Raw genomic sequence first — 26,488 nt, 5'->3', positions numbered from 1 at the left:
CTGACATGGTTTTCTTTTACAATGGACATCTCCATCACTCCTTGTTCGCCAAATCTGCTCTTGGGTTCATTAAGGTAAATTCACTTGAGGTGTGCAAGCCAGTTTTAAATGTCTTCTTAACTCTCTCCCACAATAACTGTAGGCTCTTAGGTGCTGGAGAATTTGCTCCCATGGGGAGTGAAGGAAGGATATAAACGGAATTCATTTTAATTGGACTTTTTTTTTAAGATATGGGATTTCCTAGTTGTTTTATGCAAGATTATTTTGAGTATTTTTAAAAAATAATATTTATTAAAAGTTTAAAAATTAAAGAGAGAAGTAAGAAAGAAAGAGAAAAGAGAAAAAATTATTTTGATTATTATTAAGCATGTTTGGAATTTTTTGGAAGTTATGCATCAGTTGCAGTTTAGCAAAGGGATTTTTTTTACTTCCGGAGTTTGGCTTGGTTGCAAAAGGAGAAGACGGAAGAGGCTGACTGTGGCACACAGTATGTGCTACATACTGAATCTGATTTAGGATTTATTCCCTCTGACCAAACAGAGCATTCTCAACCTCTCTGCTGAACTACAACTCCCAGAATTCCTTAGGGGAGCCCATGACCATCAAAGTGGTATAAAAATCAAGAGGTGTCTGCAGGGCAGACATTCCCAACCAAAACGGGGCCATGATCCTAAGACGATGTCTCCATTGAAATCAGTGGGATTAACGCCTGTGTAAATGTGGACGGGGTTGAGTTGCTCCCTAATCTCTGGAGTTTGAAGATCTCGAGAAACAATTCGCACAACCAGTTTTTAAGTGGTGGTTACCTGGGCGAGCCAGATCAGGCTGGTGCTTTGCCAGTGGCCAAGGCGGTAGACAAGTTTCTGACCTGTGCCAGGATACTGGGGGCAGGGAAGCAGCTGTCACCATTCCCCTAAGTCCCCCAGGGCAGCCTGCTTCGGACCCCCTAAGATGGCCTACTGAACCCCCAAATATGGTAGAGATACGCTGTCCCATTGTTGGTGCTGTGTATGGGTTCACTGCCAGCCCCGTTGGATTCTACAAGTGGAATTGGAGGGCGCCATCTTGTCCTTGGTGCCATCTTGTCTTGGGCCGGCCCTGCTGTTGGACAACCATGAACCACATGTCCAAAAAGGTTTTGTGATTTGTCCCCATTAGGTGCTATGATAGCAGAGGTAGGATATTCAGCATGGCTTTTTGGGTAGGTGACCAGCAGACCTCTGGCCAACCAGGGTGGGGACTATGGGTCCACCCCCCCCTGCTTCGCACCATCACCTCTGCCCTTCCTATGACTTTTAGGCAACTTCCCTTCATCCTTGGAGAATATGGAACACCTAGGCAGTACAGATATTTGCTCCAGCATCTCTTGAAAACGCAACGGTCCAAAATGCGGCCCCCAGAATCTAGAACAGGGGTGGGCCTCCAGAAGCTGTCAGACTACATCTCCCATCAGCCCCTGCATGGCCAGTGGTATGTACAGATGATGGGAGTTGTAGTCTAGCAGTATCCGGAAGGCCAAAGGCGTCTCCCTCATCCTGAATCTGCAAAATGGGCCAGTCGAGAAGCTTCTTCAAAGGATAACTCACCCCTCACTGCTATCAAACCCTTCTCACTTCCACCTGACCCAACTGTTTCTCAGGATGCCTTTACATTTCCGATTTAAATTGGTTATCAAGGACATTCCCTTTCCAGGGATAGTGGAAATTATCATTCTGGGAGAGGACAAGAATGATTGAGGTGCCCACCAGACTACAATTTCCAGGATTCTTTTGCGCTGGGCGGGCGGCAATGAAATTGACAGCCAAACTGACAAAAAAGCACATACAATTCGGCAGCACAGATTCCCCCCTCTGCAACCCACAAAACAGAATGGATGAGGCTGCCAGCTCTCGGCTGCTTCCGCCCAATTGCACCAACTCCTTTCACTCAAAATTTCAGCTCCGCTCAGACAAAGGACCCTCCATGACTTCCATTTGGCTGTTATTAAAGTGAATTACCGGGAGTAAAAACCCCACGTTGTTCAGATGAAAGGTTTCCTGCTACCTGTAGGAACATGCAACCAGGTCTTTCGAGGGCTGGACCTTAATCAAAGGAGGAACAACTATGTAAATCCCTTTCAGGGAGCAGACCCCAGTTAGCGACAGCCAGAAATGAGGGTTCATTGGGCTGAACCCCTCTCGGATGGATCGACCACATGACAAACCCTGTTTCTTTCCAATAAACATGGGAAATGGTCACTTTCAGGAAGGCCTTGGGGCAAGCTTGCACCACCACTGGACAATGATGCTCTACCCTTCACTCTCTTGGCGCCAAAACGTGACGCACGACATCTTCTTCCGTTTCTATTTCAGTGGCAGATAAAGCTCAGAGCGCTGTCTTTGTAAACTCGGAGGATCTCCTTCATTTTAACCGGGAATGACGAGCTCTCCTGGGTCTGGAGAGCTCTTGCCTTCATGAACACCGTGAGAAAGCGAGAGAGCAAGCCAGGGAACAAAAGTGTGTGTGTGTTTGTGTGTGTGTGTGATCGGATCATGGACCTGCATTTCCCCGCAGAACTTGACACCTCGTTCCGAAGAACCGGAGGGGAAATGTCTGAAGAACCTCGGCATTCAGTGATTGCCCGGGGATTCCTATGAACATCCAGTGCTTCCTGGGTCACTTCTCCTTTGGACGTCTGACCATTCCTCCCACCCACCCCTTTACATCACCGTCTCCTTTTCCTCTTCCACAAGGACCGTTGGCCGGTCTCCATTGTAGAGTCCCGACCCATTGAGATACTCCTCGTCTTTGTTGTACTGTTCCGGTCCAGTGGAAGGCACAGAGTTCTCCGAAATGGAGCCATTTTTGACGTATCCCGGCAAGTTCCGGTGTCCGTTGAGGGCTCCTGGAAGGAGTTTCGAGTTGAGCTGCAGGGCGATCCCGCCTCTCGCGGTGACGTTGGTCACGCTGGTGTGGGACACCATGGGCCCGTAGCTGTAGGTGGTGCTCCCACTGCGAGCTTTCCGCTTAAAGTCAAGCGCTAACGTCCATCTGCTCCACGACTTCTTTATCTCTGCTTGAACCTGGCAAGGAGGAGAAAGAGAAGGTGCCTTGTTACTTAAAAATAAAAATTCAACACAAGGACACAGTAATAATAATAATAATAATAATAATAATAATAATAATAATAATAATAATACCCCTGGCTGGGTTTATCCAGCCGCTTACCCCAGTTTTTAACACCAAACTTAAAAACTTCCCTAAACAGGACTGCCTTCAAATGTCTTCAGAAAGTCAGGTAGTTGTTTGTTTCCTTGACATCTGATGGGAGGGCATTCTACAGGGTGGGTGCCACCACCGAGAAGGCCCTCTGTCTGGTTCCCTGTAACCTCACTTCTCACAGGGAAGGGAACCGCCAGAAGGCCGTCGGAGCTGGACCTCCATGTCTGGGCTGGAGACGCTCCTTCAGGTATACTGGGCTGAGGCTGTTTAGGGCTTTCAAGGTCAGCACCAACACTTTGAACTGTGCTCGGAAATGTACTGGGAACCAATGTAGGTCTTTCAAGACTGGTGTTATATGGTCTTGGCGGCCGCTCCCAGTCACCAGTCTAGCTGCCGCATTCTGGATTAGTTGTAGTTTCTGGGTCACCTTCAAAGGTGGCCCCACGTAGAGCACATTGCAGTAGTCCAAGCGGAAGATAACCAGAGCATGCACCACTCTGGCGAGACAGTCAGCGGGCAGGGAGGTTCTCGTCCTGCGTACCAGATGGAGCTGGTAGACAGCTGCCCTGGACACAGAGTTAACCTGCACCTCCATGGACAGCTGTGAGTCTAGAATGACTCCCAGGCTGCACACCTGCTCCATCTGCGGCAGTTACCCCATTCAAGATCAGGGACTATTCAGCACATGGACCAAGGCTGTTTCACCTAAGCAGACCATCACCATAGAATTGCAGAGCTGGAAGGGACCCTCGTGATCTTCTAATCCACCCCCTGCCATGTAGAAATATGCTGCTGTCCCATACGGGGATCAAACCTGCAAGCTCAGTGTTACCAAAGCCCTGCTCTAACCAACTGAGCTATCCAGGCATCAGAGAGAAGATTCTTGTACAATGATGGTAAGTGCAATTCTGCACAGATATGTTAAACGAACACATCATTTAGGAGAGCTATACAGTGGTGCCCCGCAAGATGAATGCCTCGCAAGACGCAAAACTCGCTAGACGAAAGAGTTTTCCATTTTGGAGGTGCTTCGCAAAACGAATCTCCTATGGGCTTGCTTCGCAAGACGAAAATGTCTTGCGAGTTCCTGCTGGGTTTTTCCCCCTTTCCCTCCCTTTTTCTAAGCCGCTAAGCCGCTTATCAGCTGATCCAATAAGCCGATAAGCCGCTAAAAGCCGCTAATAGCGCTAATCCTCTAATCCGTCAACGGGCTTGCTTCGCAAGACGAAAAAACCGCTAGATAAAGAGAATCACAGAACGGATTCTTTTCATCTTGCGAGGCACCACTGTATTTCTTTCTTAGGTGCAGGTAAGGAGTTGCATAGGTCAACGTTTTTATATTGTGTTTAAAGTCCTGCAAAATGATTCTGCTGACTCTTCCTTTCATCCCGGCAATCTCGAGGGTTATCCTTTCAGCAGTGGCAAGATTGCTTAACTTCTTATACCGCAACTCAATGTGACAGATTCTTAAAGGTTTGTCCCCCACTCCACCCCCATTTTGGCCTCCTCGGATCTACCTCTCTGAATATCAGGAGATAGTATTTTTAAAAAAACAAATATTAGGGAGCATTTGAAACTTTCAACCCACTCAGCGCTTCTCCCCAGAAGATTGGAGGAAAACGATCCACACCCACGTTGGGCTCTGGAAGATGTAACTTAGGCTGTGAGAAACTTACCTCCCCGTTGCAAAAGCAATAGATAATGGCGACAAAAAACCCCTAGGAAAGAGAAGAAACGACAAGTTAATGTTGACTCAGCACATGGCTATTTCACCTAAGCACAGATATCCTCTGAGTTTGGAAGAGAACGCGGACAGAGAATGCCATACCTGGAAAGAGTTGAAGAGCATTTCATAGTGCATTTGAATTTGCCAGATGATCCCTGACACTTCGGTGTACGGCATAGCCATAAAAACAATATAATGAACTCCGAAAAGAGGCATGAGGACTAGGGTGGATTTCAGTAGCTTCCTGCAGAAGGGAGCAGAGAGGAAAGGGAAAACGTTAAGAGCAGCCGAATTCGTTTCCAAACCACGAACCCTAATGAAATACCGACATCCAGGTGTAAGGAGAAAACAGCAAAGACCTGATGAAGAGAGCACAGCAGAGGTTATGTTTTCTGAGAATCCTCCGGAAAAATAATTAAGGACCTGTTGATGGCATTTTACCATTGTACTGTGGAGAGTGTATTAACTTATGGTCTCTGTGTGTGGTTTGGGAGCTGCACGGTCAGGGGAAAAACAATGCTGTCCAGGGTTGTAAAGACTGCGGAGAGAATAATTGGGTGCACTCTTCCCACCTTGGATCAAATCTATGCTTCAGATGTCTTCTAAAAGTCAGATAGTTGTTCATTTCCTTGACATCTGACGGGAGTGCTTTCCACAGGGCGGGTGCCACCACCGAGAAGGCCTTCTGCCTGGTTCCCTGTAACCTCACTTCTCACAGGGAGGGAACCTCCAGAAGGCCCTCGGAGCTGGACCTCAGTGTCCGGGCTGAATGATGGGGGTGGAGATGCTCCTTCAGGTCTACTGGACCGAGGCCATTTAGGGCTTTCAAGGCCAGCATCATGAGTAGCAACGGGCAGAGACAAGGTAGGTTTTCACTTCTATTCTTGGTCCCACACTCTGGTGTGAGCCAATTGACTCATGCCGCAGCATGGAATGAAAAAAGTCCATCTTTTGATCCCACATTCTGGGTGTCCAGAGTGTGGGAGACAAATTAGAACATCTGGGATTGGGACCTCAGTGTCTGGGCAGAACGATGGGGGTGGAGACGCTCCTTCAGGTGTACTGGACCAAGGCTGTTTAGGGCTTGAAAGGTCAGCACCAACACTTTGAATTGTGCTCGGAAACGTACTGGGAGCAAAGGTAGCAGAAAGTGCCTCAGAACGTCTGAGTGGATGTGGACATCTGGTACCATTCAGGAGCGGTGCTCCCCGAAGGAACACTGACTGGAAATGATGCTGACAGAGGGAGGAGGGAGAGGGAGGAGCAGGAAATTCCCTGCCAACGGTTGCCGCAGCATGGAGGCAATTACGAAGGGGCACTGGCCACACAGAGGCCCGGCCTCTTCTGCAGCGAATAGGGGCTGGAGGTTGAGGAAAACATCATTAAAAGCAAAACAAAACAGCCAAGAGCCTCCCAAACCATAATGAATAACAAGCCTCAAATAGCGTGTAATAAATCAATAGGTAGATGATAGGCCTCGGTGAGGCTGGAAAACGAGGCTTGCTCTCTTTTTTTATTGCCAATGGCAGCTGGTGCAAACTCCCTACTCCTGCTTTAAATTAAACATTTTCCTTCCAAGTTCTCAAGGTTCTCTCTTCCCTCCCCACCCTTCTTTTTCTTCTAAAAAAACTTGGCCAATCTGACGAATGTGGACCTCTAGCTTTGCCAGGATTACTCAGATGTAGCTGTGATCGGTTAAGGCTGAGCAGAGATCTGCTAGCAGGAGGACCCTTTTAAGAGCACACATGGCGGCTTAGCTGGTAGGTGGCAGAGAGCTAGGAAGTTCATAGAATTGTAGAGTTGGAAGGGACCCCCCAAGGCTCATCTAGTCTAACCCCTCGCCGTGCAGGAATCACAGCCGAAGAATCCCCAGCAGATGGCCAACTGACTGGTGTTGAAAAACTTCTAGTGAAGTCCACCACCTTCCAAAGAAGAAGAGGAGGAAGAAGAAGAAGAAGAAGAAGAAGAAGAAGAAGAAGAGTAGGAGGAGAAGTAGGAGGAGGAGTTTGGATTTGATATCCCGCTTTATCACTACCCAAAGGAGTCTCAAAGTTCCCTTCCTCCCACACAACAAACCCTCTGTGAGGTGAGTGGGGCTGAGAGACTTCAAAGAAGTGTGACTGACCCAAGGTCACCCAGCAGCTCCATGTGGAGGAGCAGGGAAGCGAACCCGGTTCACCAGATTACGAGACTACTGCTCTTAACCGCTACACCACACTGGCTTGCTGATCAGAAGGTCGGCGGTACGAATCCCCACAATGGGGTGAGCTCCCGTTGCTCAGTCCAAGCTCCTGCCCACCTAGCAGGAGGCGGGTTAGTCATGCTGGCCACATGACCCAGAAGCTGTATGCCGGCTCCCTCGGCCAGTAAAGCAAGATGAGCACCGCAACCCCAGAGTGGGCCACAACTGGACCTAATGGTCAGGGGTCCCTTTACCTTTACCTTTTTAAGTTCCCCATTCTTGTCTTAATGGGTCCCAGTATGGATAGGTTGTTGGTACGCTCCTTCTCCAAAACCTCCCTGAAGAGTAGGACAGCCCCAAGCACTTACCTGTACTGTTGCCTCGTGTCGCACCTCCCTGCGTTTGTTTCTCGGAGTTTGGTTGCGAGGACTCTGAGAATTTTGATGAAAAGGATAAAATTTGCCTGGGAGAGAAAGAGAGACAAAGCATTTTGAAACATTGCCGTGGAGAGAGGCCTTTGGAAACCCCTCTCCAGCTTCTACTACTAAAAGGGTCAGTTGTTGTGGGAGAAATTTCCCTTGTGGGGGGTTCAAGGAGGGTCACATCCATTCCCTCACTGGTCAGACTTTATTCAGCAATGCATTGCAGGAGAAGAGTCCAAAGAGTTTGCAAAAAAAGCTTTGCATTATTACACATCATTTATAGGAAAAAATAAATCATCTTGGTTAGGCAGAGGTTGTCTATCTTAAAGTTTTTGTGTGTTTATATGCTGGAGGAGACTCTTGAGAGTCCCATGGACTGCAAGAAGATCAAACCTATCCATTCTGAAGGAAATCAGCCCTGAGTGCTCACTGGAAGGACAGATCCTGAAGCTGAGGCTCCAATCCTTTGGCCACCTCATGAGAAGAGAAGACTCCCTGGAAAAGCCCCTGATGTTGGGAAAGATGGAGGGCACAAGGAGAAGGGGACGACGGAGGACGAGATGGTGGGACAGTGTTCTCGAAGCTACCAGCATGAGTTTGACCAAACTTCGGGAGGCAGTGGAAGACAGGAGTGCCTGGCGTGCTCTGGTCCATGGGGTCACAAAGAGGCGGACATGACTAAACAACTAAACAACAACAACAATGCCTATCACACTTTTAAACTTAAAATCCATTGTTGTATATTGTTTCAAATGCTTGTTTTGTTATTGGGATTGTAGTTCCATTTGTGTTTCTCAAGCTGGTCTCTGACCTTAATAAATTTCATGTTTCAAGTCATCTTGTCTGTTCCAGCCTCTGGGCCAACCAACATCTGCCATCCCATCGCTCCATCTCTTCATCCAGCCAGATTCCTTGAAATGTCACTTTACTCAGGCCATTTTCACTGAACCTGCCACAACCCTCCTTGTACCTTATCTAGAGTCATTTCCCCCCTTTAAAAGCCAGCGTTAAGGTCTTCCTAAACTCGTGCTTGTCAGCCTGCACTTTGCACGTGTGACATTAACCTCTCTTGAGTTTTACAGAAATTCCACGTGTTCAAATAATGATTCCAAAATTTTGTCTAAAATGTACAAATTGCTGCTTGAATGGCATTTGAAGGACAAGGAGGTTAAGTCGGTTATGATTCACTGGGCCAAAGATTTTGGGTATAATATGCAGCTGAGCGATTGGGTAAAATTATGGAAAGAAGGTTTAAAATTTATTGCATGCAATGCCCTAAAAGAAAATGTGATGAAAATGGGACAGGAAAATTGGCTTCCAGGTGGAAAAATCAAAACTAGAAACAGAACTGTTAGAACCCAATACTAAGAATTTGTCAAGAATGTACAACTTGCTGTTGAAATGGAATACACAAGATGAAACAGTGAAATCAGCTATGATAAAGTGGGCACAAGATATTGGTCATAATATTATGTTTGCTGACTGGGAACAGTTGTGGACCACCGGTATAAAGTTTACGGCATGTAATGCCTTAAGAGAGAATATTATGAAAATGATTTACAGGTGGTACATGACCTCAGTCAAGCTTGCAAAAATCTATCATCTGCCTGATAATAAGTGTTGTAAATGCAAAGAAACTGAAGGTACTTTTTTTCACCTTTGGTGGATGTGCCCGAGGATTAAGGCTTTCTGGGAAATGATATATAATGAAATGAAAAAGGTACTTAATGTACTTTCCCTAAGAAACCAGAGGCCTTTCTCCTGGGCATTGTCGGCCAATTGGTGCAAAAGAAAGATAAAACTTTTTTTATGTATGCTACAACAGCAGCAAGAATACTTATTGCAAAGTATTGGAAGACACAAGATCTACCCACCTTGGAAGAATGGCAGACGAAGGTGATAGACTACATGGGACTGGCTGAAATGACTGGCAGAATCCGAGACCAGGGGAAAGAGACGGCGGAAGAAGATTGGAGGAAATTTAAAATTTATCTTAAGAAATATTGTAAAATTAATGAGTGTTAAAATGTTGCGGTTATAAAAAATAGGGGATTACAGCTGTAAAAGATTAAGGAAAAGAAAAGAATAAGGAAAATTAGATAAAATTAAGGGGGAGGATTTGCTGAAACAAATTTGGGAATTGGGATACAGAAAGGGGAGGTATGGGGAAGTCGGGGAAGTAAGTTATAAGAAAAGAAAGATTTGAAATTATGCATGTTTGTTTTTGTTTGTGTATGTTTGTTTTGTGTACTGTGTGTGTTTCTATAATCTGTGAAAATCCAATAAACATTTACAAAAAAAAGAAAAAAAGAAAATGTGATGAAAATGATGTATAGATGGTATATTACACCTGTTAAGTTAGAGAAAATGTATAAAGTCAGTAATAAATGTTGGAAATGTAAAGAAAAAGAGGGAACATTTTATCACATGTGGTGGGAGTGTAAAAAAGTGAAATGCTTCTGGGAGATGATATATAATGAGATGATAAAAATGTTGAAATATACATTTATAAAGAAACCAGAAGCATTTTTACTGGGCATTGTTGGGAGTGATATAAATAGAAAGGAATATAAGCTCTTTTAATATGCAATAACAGCAGCAAGAATATTATTGGCCCAAAAATGGAAGGAAGAAGAAATACCGATGATTGAAGAATGGAGGATGAAGTTAATGGACTGTGCAGAACTAGATAAACTAACAGGAAGGATTCGAAACCGGCGGGACCAGAAATTCACGGAAGACTGGAGTAAATTTATGGACTATTTGAAAAGTATTTGTGAAGATCAGACGACGTTTGCAAGAAGTTTTGTGAGGAGTATTATTGGAAGTATTGCAAAAATGGAGAAGGGGAAGGATGATTTCTTAAGAGATGTAAAGGCAATATAAAGTTAAGAAATGCATAAGAAGTGGTTAAAACGGTGGATCATCAGAGGTGCTGATGGAAGTCTAAAAAGATTGTATAAGTGATAAGTTTTCTGGTACATTTTATAATTTATATGCTAAAATTAATAAAAAATATTTTTTAAAGAAGAAATTCCACATGTTCATCATGCACCTTGAAAATCTGGGAGACTAGTTTGGAAACGGTGGATGGCACAAGCTTTGTCTCCCTCTTTCATAACTCTAGAACTCAGGAATGCTAGTCGATTCGGGACAATATAAAAGAAAGTCCTTCTTCACTCGGCGCATTGTTAAACTATGGAACTCATCTCCACAGGAAACTGTCATGGCCACCAGCTTAGATGGAATAGAGAGCTATCGATGGTTACTAAGCCAGGATGACTAGACTTCCACAGCTGGAAGCAGCAAAGTCACTTCCGCCATTCGGAGGAGGTGAAGTTGCGGGCTTTCTAGCCCCCGCGCAATTGGGGGGATTCCCGATCGCGTCACCTCCTGGCCAGCCAATCGGCTGGCTCTGGGGGCGTGGCCTGCCATATTTAAACCAGGACACAGCCGGGGATCTCCCTCTTTGCCGCCCACCAGCTGTTCCTGCTTTTCCCACCCTCCCACCCTATAAGGTTCTCATTTTTTGACCTTGCTATGGACCTTGGTTGGTTGCCGTTGAGGGGCCTGGTGGGAATTTTTCCACTTGGCAAATTGGCACCAGCCACTTGGTTTTGGCCTGCCTTGTAGCAAATCGTCACAACTTTCTGGGTACTGGCGGTTAGGCATTGGAATAGTTCTGTAGATGGAAGAGGGGAAGTAGCGCCATAACCTGCTCCACATATTGAAGGGCAGTCCGATAAAGGATTCCGGGGGGCGTGGCCCTGTCCGAAGCCTGGGGAATGAGGGCCTAAGGCACGCCCCCTATCAGTGACCCCGGGGGAGTTCCTAGTTGATGTGCATCAGCAGGACTCCCCCTACTGGTGGTTAATCCTTCCTGGACTTCAAGCAGACAGGCTGAAGTCGGATATACAGTGGTACCTCAGGTTAAGTACTTAATTCGTTCCGGAGGTCCGTTCTTAACCTGAAACTGTTCTTAACCTGAAGCACCACTTTAGCTAATGGGGCCTCCTGCTGCCGCTGCGCTGCCGGAGCACGATTTCTGTTCTCATCCTGAAGCAAAGTTCTTAACCTGAAGCACTATTTCTGGGTTAGCGAAGTCTGTAACCTGAAGCTTATGTAACCTGAAGCGTATGTAACCCGAGGTACCACTGCAGTCGGTTAGGACCAATGCCTAGGCCAATACCGCTCATCACCTGTAACCAATAAAGTTGTGGCCTTATTTAACCCATTGACCTCAATAATTGTGTCATGTGTCATTACCGTATTTTTCGCCCTATAGGACGCACTTTTCCCCCTCCAAAAATGAAGGGGAAATGTGTGTGCGTCCTATGGGGCGAATGCAGGCTTTCGCTGAAGCCTGGAGAGTGAGAGGGGTCAGTGCGCACTGACCCCTCTTGCTCTCCAGGCTTCAGGAAGCTATCCCCCCAGCTGCGCAAGCTCCCAGAGCGATGCCAAAGCTGCGCTCACCTTCGCCATCGCTCTCGGACCCTTTCTGGGGGCTGGGGGTGGGGGAAGCTCCGGGAGCCACTCTGGCTCCCATTCTGGGGGCTGGGGTCGGGGGAAGCTCGGGCTTCTCCCGCCCCAGCCCCGTGCCTGGGGGAAAATAATAATTCCCCCCCTTTATTTCCCCCCCAAAAATCTAGGTGCGTCCTATGGGCCGGTGCGTCCTATACGGCGAAAAATACGGTATTTCCACTGGGAGGGGTTGGGAACTCGCCACGCAATGCTTCTTCATACTAGCTTCCAGAAAGCACAGGAGAGGTTTTGTGTTCAAATCCTGGTGGTTAGCCACTGTGAGAATGGGGTGCTGGACAAGACGGGCCGCTGGCCTAATCCTCCAGGCCTTTCTTATGTTCTGACTTTCTTCATCGGTCCGTTTCCTTGCTGGAAATCACTGGGCTGGTTTTTCCTTTGGCGCGAGGAGGTTGACATCAGTTCGGACCACACAAGGATGCTTCGAAATCCAGGCAGGATGGAAGAGACGGGAGAACAACGGAGGAATCTGGCAGGATGAGTGCGGTGAAGTGCCAGGGCCCGCAAGCCTTTCCAATTTATGGTCCAATGAAGAGAAGACAATGATTTACGCAATCACGGCAGCCAGAATAATAGTGGCAAGAAACTGGAAGAATGAAATCTTACCACCGATTAAAGAGTGGCAAACTCTCACGATAGAATACAGTGGTGCCTCGCAAGACGAAAAGAATCCGTTCTGTGATTCTCTTCGTCTAGCGGTTTTTTTGTCTTGCGAAGCAAGCCCATTGACGGATTAGCGGATTAGTGCTATTAGCGGCTTTTAGCGGCTTATCTGTTGATCGGATCAGCTGATAAGCAGCTTAGCGGCTTAGAAAAAGGGGGGGAGGGAAAAAAACCAGCAGGAACTCGCAAGACATTGTCGTCTTGCGAAGCAAGCCCATAGGAAATTCGTTTTGCGAAGCACCTCCAAAACGGAAAACTCTTTCGTCTAGCGAGTTTTCTGTCTTGCGAGGCATCCGTCTTGCGGGGCACCACTGTACCTGCAACTAGCAAAACTAACTGGAAAAATTATAGGAGTGTCAAACCAGAAGATATATAGGGAATGGAAAATATTTAAGGACTACTTAAAAATTGTATTGCACGAATAATAAGATACTTGCAGAAATAGAGCGATACTGTTAAGCAAGAATGATATAAAATATATTAGTGGATCATATATACACGTATAAGACAAAATAATAGGAATCTGTGCAAAGAATACGGATAACACAAGTAGTATAATGAGAACTATTGGAAGTTACATATTTTAATTTGTCATGTAAGTGTAATAGATTGTACTTTTTAATGTTTGCTCCTTTATCTTTTCTTAATTTATTGTTTCTATTGATTTGTATCGTTTTCCGTTTTATATGTTATGTAACTCAGGTATATTTGTCTATGAGAAAAATAATAAAGATTTTCTTTTAAAAAAAGAAAAGAAAAAAGAAGAGAAGACAATGATTTAGATGAGATGAAGGGCTGATGGTCTTCAGAGAAAATCCCAGAGCTGTGGACCATTTTTGCAAATGTTCCTATTCAGTGTTTGAGCTGCGGTCCACCTAGCGTTTAATCTCTTTGGTAGCCTTGACTTAGGGCTGCCATAGGTCTGGAATTTCCAGGACTTATCTAGGATTCATCTGTTAGAAACAGCATCCAGGCGGATTTTCAGAAAATCGGTAAAAAAAGCCTGGGAAAACTCATGTCAGAAGTGTTGATTTTTTTGGCAAATTTCCTAAAAAACAATAGCTTGAAAACATTTTGGGGGGAGATTTTGCAAGCCCGACGTGACCTCTCTTTCCTGTCAAGTTTTGTTTTGTTTCCTTTTGATTTTGGGGTGCCCCGGGGTGAGGAAGGGAGAGAAAGGGGGAGAATTCTTTTGCAGTAGAGCAGAGAAAACCGCGGCTGAGGTTTCTCTGTGCCGAAGCCGAAAAGGCTGCCTCGGAGTGAGAAAGAAAGAAGGAAAGAAAGAAAGAAAGAAAGAGAGAGAGAGAGAGAGAGAGAGAGAGAGAGAGAGAGAGAGAGATCGGCTGTTCTGCACTCGGAATACATTACGGAAATGAGTGCAAGATGTTCGGATTGCAGTTGGCGCAGATGTTCTTAGATGCACTTTTGCTGTCAGGCCTTCTGTCCGATCTGGAGCGAACGAGAGACAGACAGACAGACAGACAAACAGACAGAGCAAGGCCACGAGAGCAGAGAGGGCTGGAGGTCACTAGAGAGGGGGATATTGAGGAAAAGACCTGCCAAAAAAGCTGAAAAACATCTTCATGTATGCGACAACAGCTGCGAGAGTTTTAATAGCACAAGGCTGGAAGACTGAAGAAACCCCAACTAAAGAATCATGGCAAGAAAAATTGATGGATTATGCAGAACTGGCAAAACTGACATATAAGCTAAGGGACAAGGATAACTGTGACTTTAAAGATGAATGGGAACCCTTTACAAAGTATCTGAAGATGCAACAAAGCGAACTGGACTCCTTGGCTGGTTTTGAATAAACATTCACAAACTTTTTATTGATAATAATCAGCTAAATAGTTTGAGGATCTATACAACTGTGTAACATGCAGAAAGCAGCATTCTTAGAAAAATCAAAGACTGGAACTGAAGGAAGTTGGGGGGTGGGAGTGGGTTCTGTGGGGGAGGGAGGAAAAATGGGGGGGATAAGGATGATATGTTTCTGGATAATATGTTTTGTTTTAATTTTGAATAAAATGTTATTTTAAAAAATAGAGGGGGATATTGCAAAGCCTTTTGGTGCAACAGGCTGCTGACTGATGGTCCTTCTGAAAATAAAGCAAGTCTCTAGTCCATGGGTAAGCAACCTAAGGCCTGGGGGCCGGATCCGGCCCAATTGCCTTCTAAATCCAGCCGGTGGATGGTGCAGGAACCAGCGTGTTTTTACATGAGGAGAATGTGTCCTTTTATTTAAAATACATCTCTGGGTTATTTGTGGGGCATAGGAATTTGTTCATTTTTTCTTCTTCAAAATATAGTCTGGCCCCCAAAGGTCTGAGGGACAGTGGACTGGCCCCCTGCTGAAAATGTTTGCTGACCCCTGCTCTAGTCTAAGGTTACCAGACGTCCCCATTTCCCGGGGACAGTCCCTGGATTTACAAATCAGTCCCCTCCATCTATTTAGTAGGAAATTGAAAAGTGCCCCTGGATTCATTGAAAAAAAATCTGGTAACCTTACTCTAGTCCTAGAATCATAGAATAGAATCATAGAATCATAGAGTTGGAAGAGACCACCAGGGCCATCGAGTCCAACCCCCTGCCAAGCAGGAAACACCACCAGAGCACTCCTGACATATGGTTGTCAAGCCTCTGCTTAAAGACCTCCAAAGTAGGAGACTCCACCACACTCCTTGGCAGCAAATTCCACTGTCGAACAGCTCTTACTGTCAGGAAGTTCTTCCTAATGTTTAGGTGGAATCTTCTTTCTTGTAGTTTGGCTCCATTGCTCCGTGTCCGCTTCTCTGGAGCAGCAGAAAACAACCTTTCTCCCTCCTCTATGGGACATCCTTTTCTATATTTGAACATGGCTATCATATCACCCCTTAACCTCCTCTTCTCCAGGCTAAACATGCCCAGCTCCCTTAGCCGTTCCTCATAAGGCATCGTCTCCAGGCCTTTGACCATTTTGGTTGCCCTCCTCTGGACACGTTTCAGTTTGTCAGTGTCCTTCTTGAACTGTGGTGCCCAGAACTGGACACAGTACTCCAGGTGTAGACTCCTCATGGTCTACAGCAGCCTTTCTCAACCTGTAGGTCCCCAGATGTTGTTGGACTACAACTCCCATCACTCCTAGCTAGCAAGGCCAGAGCTCAGGGATGATGGGAGTTGTAGTCCAACAACATCTGGCGAACCACAGGTTGAGAACCGCTGGTCTAGAGTGATTTAAGAACAGAAGAAGATTTAAGAACAGTCATATGCCTATAGGAGACCTGCAATTAGGATTCGAACACAAGAGCAACTCTCCCCTGCAGTGGTTTCCAGTGACTGTGCATTTCCACCTCTGACTGTGGAAGCCATTGATAGCTCTCTGCCCTCTGAACTTGTCCAATTCTCTTTTAAAGCCATTGAAGGTGTTGGGCCACCACTTCCCCTTGTGGCAAGGAGTTCCACAGTTTAACCACATGCTGTTTGAAGAAGTCTATTTCCCCCCCTCTGTCCCGAATCTTCCAATGTTCAGCTTCATAGGATGTTCAAATGTTCTAAAGTTACGAGAGAAGGAGAAAAACTTCCCCTTTTTCCATGCTGTGCAAAATTGTATGAACTTCTATCATGTCGCCTCTTACTTGCCTAATGTTATTAATGCATAATAATAATAATAATAATAATAATAATAATAGATTAAAAGCATAGTTCTGTGAAAGTGACTCTTAATGAGGCAGATGGAATATTTGTCAAAGACAGTGGTATCTTGGTTCTCAAATGCCTTGGTTCCCAAATGCCGAAAACTCGGAAGTGAGTGTTCCAGCTTTTGAACTTTTGTTGGAAGCCAAATATCCGATGCTGCTGTTGGCTATTGTTTTCGGGGTGCCTGCACCAATCAGAAGCTACGCCTTGGTTTTTGAAAATTTCGTTTGACTTCCAGAACGGATTAAGTTTGGCGCTTTTGTTTTTGCTATTTAATTTGCGTTTTTGTTTTTGAGGCTTTTTCGGTTAATTTGTTTTTGTGACTGTGTGGAACCCAGTTCAGCTACTGACTGATTGATTGCTTGACTGCGGAAATGGATAAAAGCCCCCCATCCAAACAATGATTATCATCAATGCAGGTAAGAATTTATTTTTTTTAAATTTTTATCATCTACTATACTGTCTTATTTATTTTACAGTACAGTCCATTGATTCTTGCTTTCATTTTATGAATCAATGGTCTCGTTAGAGAGTAAAAATCATGTCAAATTGCTGTTTTGGGGGTTGTTTTTAAAAGTCTGGAACGGATTAATCCGTTTTGCATTGCTTTCTATGGGAAAGCACGCCTTGGTTTTCGAACGCTTTGGTTTTGGAACGGACCAAGTTTGAGAACCAAGGTACCACTGTACCTGGCTCGAAAGTGCATCATTTTAATAAGCAGAAACCACAGTGAACGCTTAGAAAAACGTTGCAAACTCAATAAACAACAACAACAACAACAACAACAACAACAACAACTTTCACACTGTTCCTGGCTGCATCCTGCTCCCACCCCCTGTTTCCTCTTGAGCCCCCCTCCCAGACTAAGAACCTCCCCTTCTCCTCCTCTCTCGACGCCAGTCTTCTCGACTTACCATCACAGCTATGAGGATAGGCACCTGAATAACCCATTTGAAGTAGCCAGCACTTAAATCCCAGCACCTGCGGAGGAAAGAGGGATGCCGTCAAAGCCAAAGTGAGTCAGGGCATTTTGGCCCCTGAGGCCAACCACAAAACGGTGCCCACCCCCTGCCAGGGAAGAAGGCGTGAGTGAAGATCAACCTCAGCAACAAGAGAGGGATAAAAATCTACACTGAGTTCTGCTGCCCCATGGATTCTGCCGCCCGAGGCAGTTGCCTCTTGGGTGAGCCGGCCCCAATTAGTCAGGGCCAGATTTAGATTCGATGAGGCCCTGAGCTACTGAAGGTAATGGGACCCTATATATGTCCAGCTGCCCTTCGTCAACAACAAATTGTCACTGTTTTTTGTGTGTTGAATATATGATTAAAAATACATTAAAATGTCACACATTAAAAGCTTCCCTGAACAGGTCTGCCTTCAGATGTCTTCTAAAAGTCTGGTAGTTGTTTTTCTCTTTGACATCTGCTGGGAGGGTGTTCCACAGGGCGGGAGCCACCACCGAGAAGGCCCTCTGCCTGGTTCCCTGTAGCTTTGCTTCTCGCAGCGAGGGAACCGCTAGAAGGCCCTCGGCGCTGGACCTCAGTGTCCAGGCAGAAGAGCTGGGATAGAGCCCCGGGCTCTTTAAGAAAGGGAAAGAGTAGCTTATAGACTTACTCTGTGTCTGCAAACGTCGCCCTTAACGTTGCCCAGAATGTAACAAACACAACAGGGAGCCCTGGAAGAGAAAAGGAATTGAGACGGGTGAAAATGGGAAATTATAGTGTCACTTTGCAGGAACATAGGAAGCTGTCTTATATTGAGTCAGACCATAGGGTCCATCTAGTTCAGTAGTTTATACTCTGACGTGTTTTCATTTTGTGCAGAGCTAAACGGCTCAGGACCGCAATAGCAAAAGGATGGCCTCTCCCCGTATGAACCTACCCGGACCCTGAGACCCTCATCTGAGGCCCTCCTTCGTGCGCCTCCTCCACGAGAGGCCCAGAGGGCGGCAACACGAGAACAGGGCCTTTTCTGTGGTGGCTCCCCGTTGGGAGGAATGCTCTTCCCAGGTAGGTTCACCTGTCGCCTTCGTTTCACATCTTCAGGCGCCAGGTGAAAACGTTCCTCCAGTGGTGTAGCATGGGTTGCAGGCACCCAGGGCAGGCAAACCACTGGTGCCACTGGAAGTGACCCACCCTCAGAGCCAAAACTGAAGCACAAAACTGCATAGTTCTCCCTCATTGCCCTTGCTCTTCCTGTCCCTCTGCTGACACCTCCCCATTACATGTGTAAGCTCCTTGGGGCAGAGACCTGGAGGGTTTCTATTTGCTGCTGCTTACACTTTGAAAAGAGGGATGCAGATGGCGCTGTGGGTTAAATCAAAGAGCCTAGGACTTGCCGATCAGAAGGTCGGCAGTTCGAATCCCCATGACAGGGAGAGCTCCCGTTGCTCGGTCCCTGCTCCTGCCAACCTAGCAGTTCGAAAGCACATCAAAGTGCAAGTAGATAAATAGGTACCACTCCGGCAGGAAGGTAAATGGCATTTCTGTGCGCTGCTCTGGTCCGCCAGAAGCGGCTTAGTCATGCTGGCCACATGACCCGGAAGCTGTACGCCAGCTCCCTTGGCCAATAAAGCGAGATGAGCGCCGCAACCCCAGAGTCGGTCACGACTGGGCCTAATGGTCAGGGGTCCCTTTACCTTTACCTTACACTGAAAAGAGCAGCGTTCACGGGCACAAATTGTATTTCTACATTCTCCATTGATCAGGCCCCCTCTTGCACACCCAGACACATGCACTGCACGGTTTCCAGAAAACCTCAATGGGTAGCACCGCCGAAATTGACTTCTATAGCATCCACATTGCATGCGCTGTGCATCTCCAGTCTATAAACACAGTGTGTACAATGCAGGTCCTATAAGGTCAGGTCATCTCAGCTGAAGCTGGCCAAGGGGGCGCTGCTAGTAATAATAATAATAATAATAATAATAATAATAATAATAATAATAATAATAATAATAACAACTTATTATTTATACCCCGCCCATCTGGCTGGGTCCCCCCAGCCACTCTGGGCGGCTTCCAACAAAACACTAAAATACAATAACCTATTAAACATTAAAAGCTTCCCTAAACAGGGCTGCCGTTAGATGTCTTCTAAACGTTTGGTAGTTATTTTTCTCTTTGACAACTGGTGGGAGGGCATTCCACGGGGCGGGTGCCACCACCGAGAAGGCCCTCTGCCTGGTTCCCTGTAACTTGGCTTCTCGCAGGGAGGGAACTGCCAGAAGGCCCTCGGAGATGGACCTCAGTGTCCAGGCTGGACGATGGAGGTGGAGACGCTCCTTCAGGTATACTGCACCGAGGCCCTGAGCTGCCTCCTCACTCTCCATAACTGGAATGAACCAGGGAAAGGGCCAAATGACCAGATAGGTGCACTCAGAGGGGCAGTGGTCTGAGGTTGCAGGGGGGCAAAGAACCATGACTATTTCTCCAGGAGGGGTCTCTGCCTCCAGTGTCCTAGAGACGCCCAATCAGAATGAAAAGGCCACTGAGAAGACACTTCCCCTCCCTTAAGAACCTAAGAAGTGCACGCTGGATCAGGCCAATGGGCCATCTACTCCAGCAAACTCTTCTTGCGGTGGTCGACCAAATGCGTCTGGGAAAGAACATGAGCTTGCACTCTCCTTCTGTGGGTTCCAGCAACTGGTTTTCAGAAGCATTGCTGACTCCAACTGCATATACCCACCAACATTTCTTCAATGAAACAGGGACGTCCTATCCATGCCCTCCAATATTTCTTCAATGAAACAGGGACGTCCTATCCATGCCCTCCAATATTTCTTCAATGAAACAGGGACGTCCTATCCATGCCCTCCAATATTTCTTCAATGAAACAGGGACGTCCTATCCATGCCCTCCAATATTTCTTCAATGAAACAGGGACGTCCTATCCATGCCCTCCAATATTTCTTCAATAAAACAGGGACGTCCTATCCATGCCCTCTTATATTTCTTCAATGAAACAGGGACGTCCTATCCATGCCCTCCAATATTTCTCTAATGCAAACAGGGACGTCCTATCCATGCCCTCCAATATTTCTTCAATGAAACAGGGACGTCCTATCCATGCCCTCCAATATTTCTTCAATGAAACAGGGATGTCCTATCCATGCCCTCCAATATTTCTTCAATGAAACAGGGACGTCCTATCCATACCCTCCAATATTTCTTCAATGAAACAGGGACGTCCTATCCATGCCCTCCAATATTTCTTCAATGAAACAGGGACGTCCTATCCATGCCCTCCAATATTTCTTCAATGAAACAGGGACGTCCTATCCATGCCCTCCAATATTTCTTCAATGAAACAGGGACGTCCTATCCATGCCCTCCAATATTTCTTCAATGAAACAGGGATGTCCTATCCATGCCCACCAACATTTCTTCAATGAAACAGGGACGTCCTATCCATGCCCTCCAATATTTCTTCAATGAAACAGGGACGTCCTATCCATGCCCTCCAATATTTCTTCAATGAAACAGGGACGTCCTATCCATGCCCTCCAATATTTCTTCAATGAAACAGGGACGTCCTATCCATGCCCTCCAATATTTCTTCAATGAAACAGGGACGTCCTATCCATGCCCTCCAATATTTCTTCAATGAAACAGGGACGTCCTATCCATGCCCTCCAATATTTCTTCAATGAAACAGGGACGTCCTATCCATGCCCTCTTATATTTCTTCAATGAAACAGGGACGTCCTATCCATGCCCTCCAATATTTCTCTAATGCAAACAGGGACGTCCTATCCATGCCCTCCAACATTTCTTCAATGAAACAGGGACGTCCTATCCATGCCCTCCAATATTTCTTCAATGAAACAGGGACGTCCTATCCATGCCCTCCAATATTTCTTCAATGAAACAGGGATGTCCTATCCATACCCTCCAATATTTCTTCAATGAAACAGGGACGTCCTATCCATGCCCTCCAATATTTCTTCAATGAAACAGGGACGTCCTATCCATGCCCTCCAATATTTCTTCAATGAAACAGGGACGTCCTATCCATGCCCTCCAATATTTCTTCAATGAAACAGGGACGTCCTATCCATGCCCTCCAATATTTCTTCAATGAAACAGGGATGTCCTATCCATGCCCACCAACATTTCTTCAATGAAACAGGGACGTCCTATCCATGCCCTCCAATATTTCTTCAATGAAACAGGGACGTCCTATCCATGCCCTCCAATATTTCTTCAATGAAACAGGGACGTCCTATCCATACCCTCCAATATTTCTTCAATGAAACAGGGACGTCCTATCCATGCCCTCCAATATTTCTTCAATGAAACAGGGACGTCCTATCCATGCCCTCTTATATTTCTTCAATGAAACAGGGACGTCCTATCCATGCCCTCCAATATTTCTCTAATGCAAACAGGGACGTCCTATCCATGCCCTCCAATATTTCTTCAATGAAACAGGGACGTCCTATCCATGCCCTCCAACATTTCTTCAATGAAACAGGGACGTCCTATCCATGCCCTCCAATATTTCTTCAATGAAACAGGGACGTCCTATCCATACCCTCCAATATTTCTTCAATGAAACAGGGACGTCCTATCCATGCCCTCCAATATTTCTTCAATGAAACAGGGACGTCCTATCCATGCCCTCCAATATTTCTTCAATGAAACAGGAACGTCCTATCCATGCCCTCCAATATTTCTTCAATGAAACAGGGACGTCCTATCCATGCCCTCCAATATTTCTTCAATGAAACAGGGATGTCCTATCCATGCCCACCAACATTTCTTCAATGAAACAGGGACGTCCTATCCATGCCCTCCAATATTTCTTCAATGAAATAGGGACGTCCTATCCATGCCCTCCAATATTTCTTCAATGAAACAGGGACGTCCTATCCATACCCTCCAATATTTCTTCAATGAAACAGGGACGTCCTATCCATGCCCTCCAATATTTCTTCAATGAAACAGGGACGTCCTATCCATGCCCTCCAATATTTCTTCAATGAAACAGGGACGTCCTATCCATGCCCTCCAATATTTCTCTAATGAAAACAGGGACGTCCTATCCATGCCCTCCAATATTTCTTCAATGAAAAAGGGACGTCCTATCCATGCCCTCCAATATGTCTTCAATGAAACAGGGACGTCCTATCCATACCCTCCAATATTTCTTCAATGAAACAGGGACGTCCTATCCATACCCTCCAATATTTCTTCAATGAAACAGGGACGTCCTATCCATGCCCTCCAATATTTCTTCAATGAAACAGGGACGTCCTATCCATGCCCTCCAATATTTCTTCAATGAAACAGGGACGTCCTATCCATGCCCTCCAATATTTCTTCAATGAAACAGGGACGTCCTATCCATGCCCTCCAATATTTCTTCAATGAAACAGGGATGTCCTATCCATGCCCTCCAATATTTCTTCAATGAAACAGGGACGTCCTATCCATGCCCTCCGATATTTCTTCAATGAAACAGGGACGTCCTATCCATACCCTCCAACATTTCTTCAATGAAACAGGGACGTCCTATCCATGCCCTCCAATATTTCTTCAATGAAACAGGGACGTCCTATCCATGCCCTCCAATATTTCTTCAATGAAACAGGGACGTCCTATTCCATACCCTCCAATATTTCTCCTTCTCCGCCACGAATTTGTCTAATCCTCTTTTAAGCCCTCTGAGTCGGCTGCTATCGTGGCCACGCACCCTCCTTGCACTTGATGATCTTATGCTATTTCGAAAACCTTCCTTCCCTTCCCTGAAGGGCCACTCCATGGAAACAGATCGGCTCCAGCTAATGAACTGCGCACACTTCATCACCATATCCTGTTTTCAACAGCAGTTCCACTTCCTCTGAAAATGGCATGTTGCCGTTCTTCCAGGCGTCGGCGTACCCGAGGCAGCCCCTGCTTACTTCAAATAGACCTTGCCCCCCCCCCCCTGACGTGAGCGGAAGGAAGAGGGGAAAGGGAATGGGTGGGAGAAAGCAGGATGAGGGGCTGCCCCAGGACCCCACAATCCGGCTGAGGTGAGCCTGCCTTGTGACGTTGACAAACCCAGGAGAACAAGGGACATCGGCTTTTGTGGTTTCAAAATGGCGGCCTGGCTCTCTCCTCGACCTTGTCTTACGCTCCTTGGGCAGATGCAGGCGCCGTTCTTAAGGTTGCGTACCTGCCCGATGCCCTGAGCTGAAGGACACTGCAGGGACATAGCCCAGTTCAGTTTGCTTGGGACAAGAGACTGGTGTGTTCTTACTGTTCTTACTTTTTGCCACATGGGTTTATTTGAAAATATACAAGCAGAGAAGGAAAACATGCAGATGGGAGCTTGATTTTTTGAAGGTTTCACCAGTTTTTCCCCAAAGCAAGCAACGTACCCTCGGAGACCCCATTCCACGTCCCAGCAAACACCCATCTCGTTTACTGACTATATTCTAAACCCCAAATGTTGTTTTCTAGCCTCCGTCCAAGCAGATAGGTATGCCGTGGTAGCCACAAGACATCAAAAGTTATCGATGAAACATCTACCCGTTGCTATCCCGTTTTAGCTATTAAGACCAAACAAAGTTGCCCCTCCATACACAATTGTGTTTCCATTACAATATGTTCCTGAGGGTTTGTTGCCACTGTTGAAAAATGGCTTCCCTGTTGTTCAGCTCCACATCACCTCAGAAACTTATAGAAATTCTGATAACATGGAGTGATCACAGTTAGCGATAGGTGGACTCCCTTAGCGCAGCTTCTAAGGTATTCAGAAACACGTATTGGGGTTGTATGCCATGTTAGCCCTACTCAGAGTAGATCCATTTTTATTTCATTCTCATAAAGGTCCTGGAAATGTGAGGGGGATCTGCAGCAAATCACAAATGCATAGTCGACAGATAGTCACAAACATGGGACTCTATGATGCCATATTTCCTAAACTTGTGTGGCAGGAAGGGGAAAAATAAAAACTTAATCTTCTTTTTTCTGTTACTACACACTCTGTCTCTTACCTGCAATGGAGCTCTCCTCCCAACAGAACACTCCATTTTGAACTGGACTATGAACTTTTCTAACTTTTAAGAATTATTGCCTGCCTAATTTTCATCCCTGCACCTGTTGAAGCCTGACAAGACTTTTAATGTGAGTAAACCTTATACAGTGGTACCTCTGGATACGTACACCTCTGGTTGCGTATCCTTTGGGTTACACTTGTGTGCATGCGCAGAAGAGCTCTACTGCACTGTGCACATGCGCAGAACAGGCACACCTGGTTGTGAATTCCTCAGGATCCGACCAGAGCTCTGGAATGGATCCCATGCTCAACCGGACGTACCACTGTACTTTCTTATTTACATAAAAGTCTGAGCATGATTTCTTTGTTTAGAGGGAAACATAAAAAGGGAGAAAGCAACCCAAGTTTGCCTAGGCATCCTTAGATATCATAATTGTTCTGGAAGATTACGCAACCTTGTCCCAAACAGCTTCTAGAGAAAACCTGTGCACGAATGGTGCTTTTTCTCTGCTGAAATAGGTACCTGCATTCTCACACAAGTGAAAAGAGGAAGGATAATTACTAAACAAAATATCATCTCTTACTCATCCAAACCCAGGGATCATCTGCTGTCCTCTCCTAGGGAAAAGAACTACCAATTTCTTTTTCTCAAATCATCTCCCAACATTACCAAAAGTCCATTTCTCATATCCACATCTCTATACAAACATGCCCCATCTATCGCCTCGACCACGTAATCTCTCGAACCACCCAGGAAACTCTGAGCAGTTGAGTAAGGCAGACGGGAGGCAAGACTCACCCCAGCCAAATAACGTGAATCCCCAAAGGTACTTCTTCTCCGAGAAGAAGGCCATGAAGATGAGGCTGTGAAGGTAGAGGCCTTCCACCAGGATCCAGTAGTAGTTGGTGGCCAGGAAGTAAAGGAACAAGGTCACTGCTACCTTGCAACCCACCTGAGAGAGATCAGAGAAAGGGAAAGGAGGAGGGAAAGGGGGTTAATATAGCAGAGCACTTAGAACGGCCACAATCTTCTTGGCAAGACCCAACCTCACCACTAACATTATACTAGGAGCTAGTCCAATTATGAAAACGAACTTGACATTTATAATATATCTGGACCGACCTGAAGAAGGCATATGAAATGAAGACCTCAAATGGACGTCTCATTGCTGGCTGGAGTCCTTTGTGTACACAGTCTTTATCTACAATATTTACTACAAGGTTGAACTCTCAATCTTGGTTATATTGAATAGCAAATTGCAAGACCATGTACATATTTTTTTCAAGTTCCTTGTGACTGTACGCCTATGCTTTGTGCCGATATTATTTTGAGGCATAATACGAATTGCCGTGGGACATTTCGTGTGCATTATACTTTTATTCTATACAGAGTTGGGTTCGATAAGACCTCACCACTGGCATCATCATCAAGGCCATTGAGGAATCTGCTGTTCATCCCCACTACCATCCCCCTGACTGCTAAGGTAGAGTTACCAGACGTCCCCGGAAAAATTCCATCCCCGGAATGTCCCCAGATTTGTAAATCTGTCCCCGGGAAACGTGGCAGCGGCAGCCTCAGCAGCCCGGAGTCAGCCTGGTAGCGCATTTGGCTCTGGCTGGCTTCAGGAGCTGCTCGCTGCCGTGGCACCCGCCATTTTTCCTCACCGGAAGTCCCCATATGATGTGCGCAACACATCATGTGGGGACTTCTGGCAAGGAAAAATGGTGGGCACCACAGCAGCGAGCAGCTCCTGAAACCAGCCAGAGCCAACAGCACTACCAGGCTGACTCCGGGCTGCTGACTGCCGCTGCTGCCACCACTGCTGAAGGGGAACCGGGGGCGTCCGGTGGTACAGATCTCCTGCCCCCTTCCTCCTTTGTTTTGACTGATCGGGGGAGGCTCAGGAGTTGCCCAGTTTTTTTAAAAAAAACTCTGCGCATTTATGTTTCACAGGGTGTGAAAGAAGGGCTTTGCACCTTCATACAATCTGCATGTGTGCTTGGGCCCAGGGTCCTTTGCCTCACCCCCCCCACTACTGACTCCCTGTTGCTACTCAGCTTCAAAAAAAAGAAAAAAAGTGTCGCCGGTAA

The 26,488-nt window shown here is 46.2% G+C and overlaps 1 protein-coding gene and 1 long non-coding RNA gene across 2 annotated transcripts in view; both read right to left on the bottom strand.

The window, feature by feature from the left end:
* The window catches only part of LOC309515087, a 211,293-nt gene that overhangs the window by 5,270 nt on the left and 179,535 nt on the right, over window positions 1-26,488 (bottom strand). The window lies entirely within an intron of this gene.
* PTH1R (parathyroid hormone 1 receptor) overlaps window positions 539-26,488 on the bottom strand; it is a 148,661-nt gene continuing 122,711 nt past the window's right edge. The window contains exons 7-13 of the mRNA XM_082192458.1: window positions 25,197-25,350; window positions 18,026-18,086; window positions 17,326-17,392; window positions 7,478-7,572; window positions 5,030-5,171; window positions 4,878-4,919; window positions 539-3,062 (exon numbers count right to left, since the gene is read on the bottom strand). Of these exons, the coding sequence (XP_082048584.1) occupies window positions 2,700-3,062; window positions 4,878-4,919; window positions 5,030-5,171; window positions 7,478-7,572; window positions 17,326-17,392; window positions 18,026-18,086; window positions 25,197-25,350 (924 nt within the window). The 3' untranslated portion in view covers window positions 539-2,699. The remainder of the gene's footprint in view (window positions 3,063-4,877; window positions 4,920-5,029; window positions 5,172-7,477; window positions 7,573-17,325; window positions 17,393-18,025; window positions 18,087-25,196; window positions 25,351-26,488) is intronic.

This window comes from Podarcis vaucheri (genome assembly GCF_965113315.1).
Source record: "Podarcis vaucheri genome assembly, chromosome: 12".
NCBI classification, from domain to species: Eukaryota; Metazoa; Chordata; class Lepidosauria; order Squamata; family Lacertidae; genus Podarcis; species Podarcis vaucheri.
The sequence above is the reverse complement of the archived record's forward strand: the minus strand, read 5'-3'. Positions and strand labels throughout refer to the sequence as shown.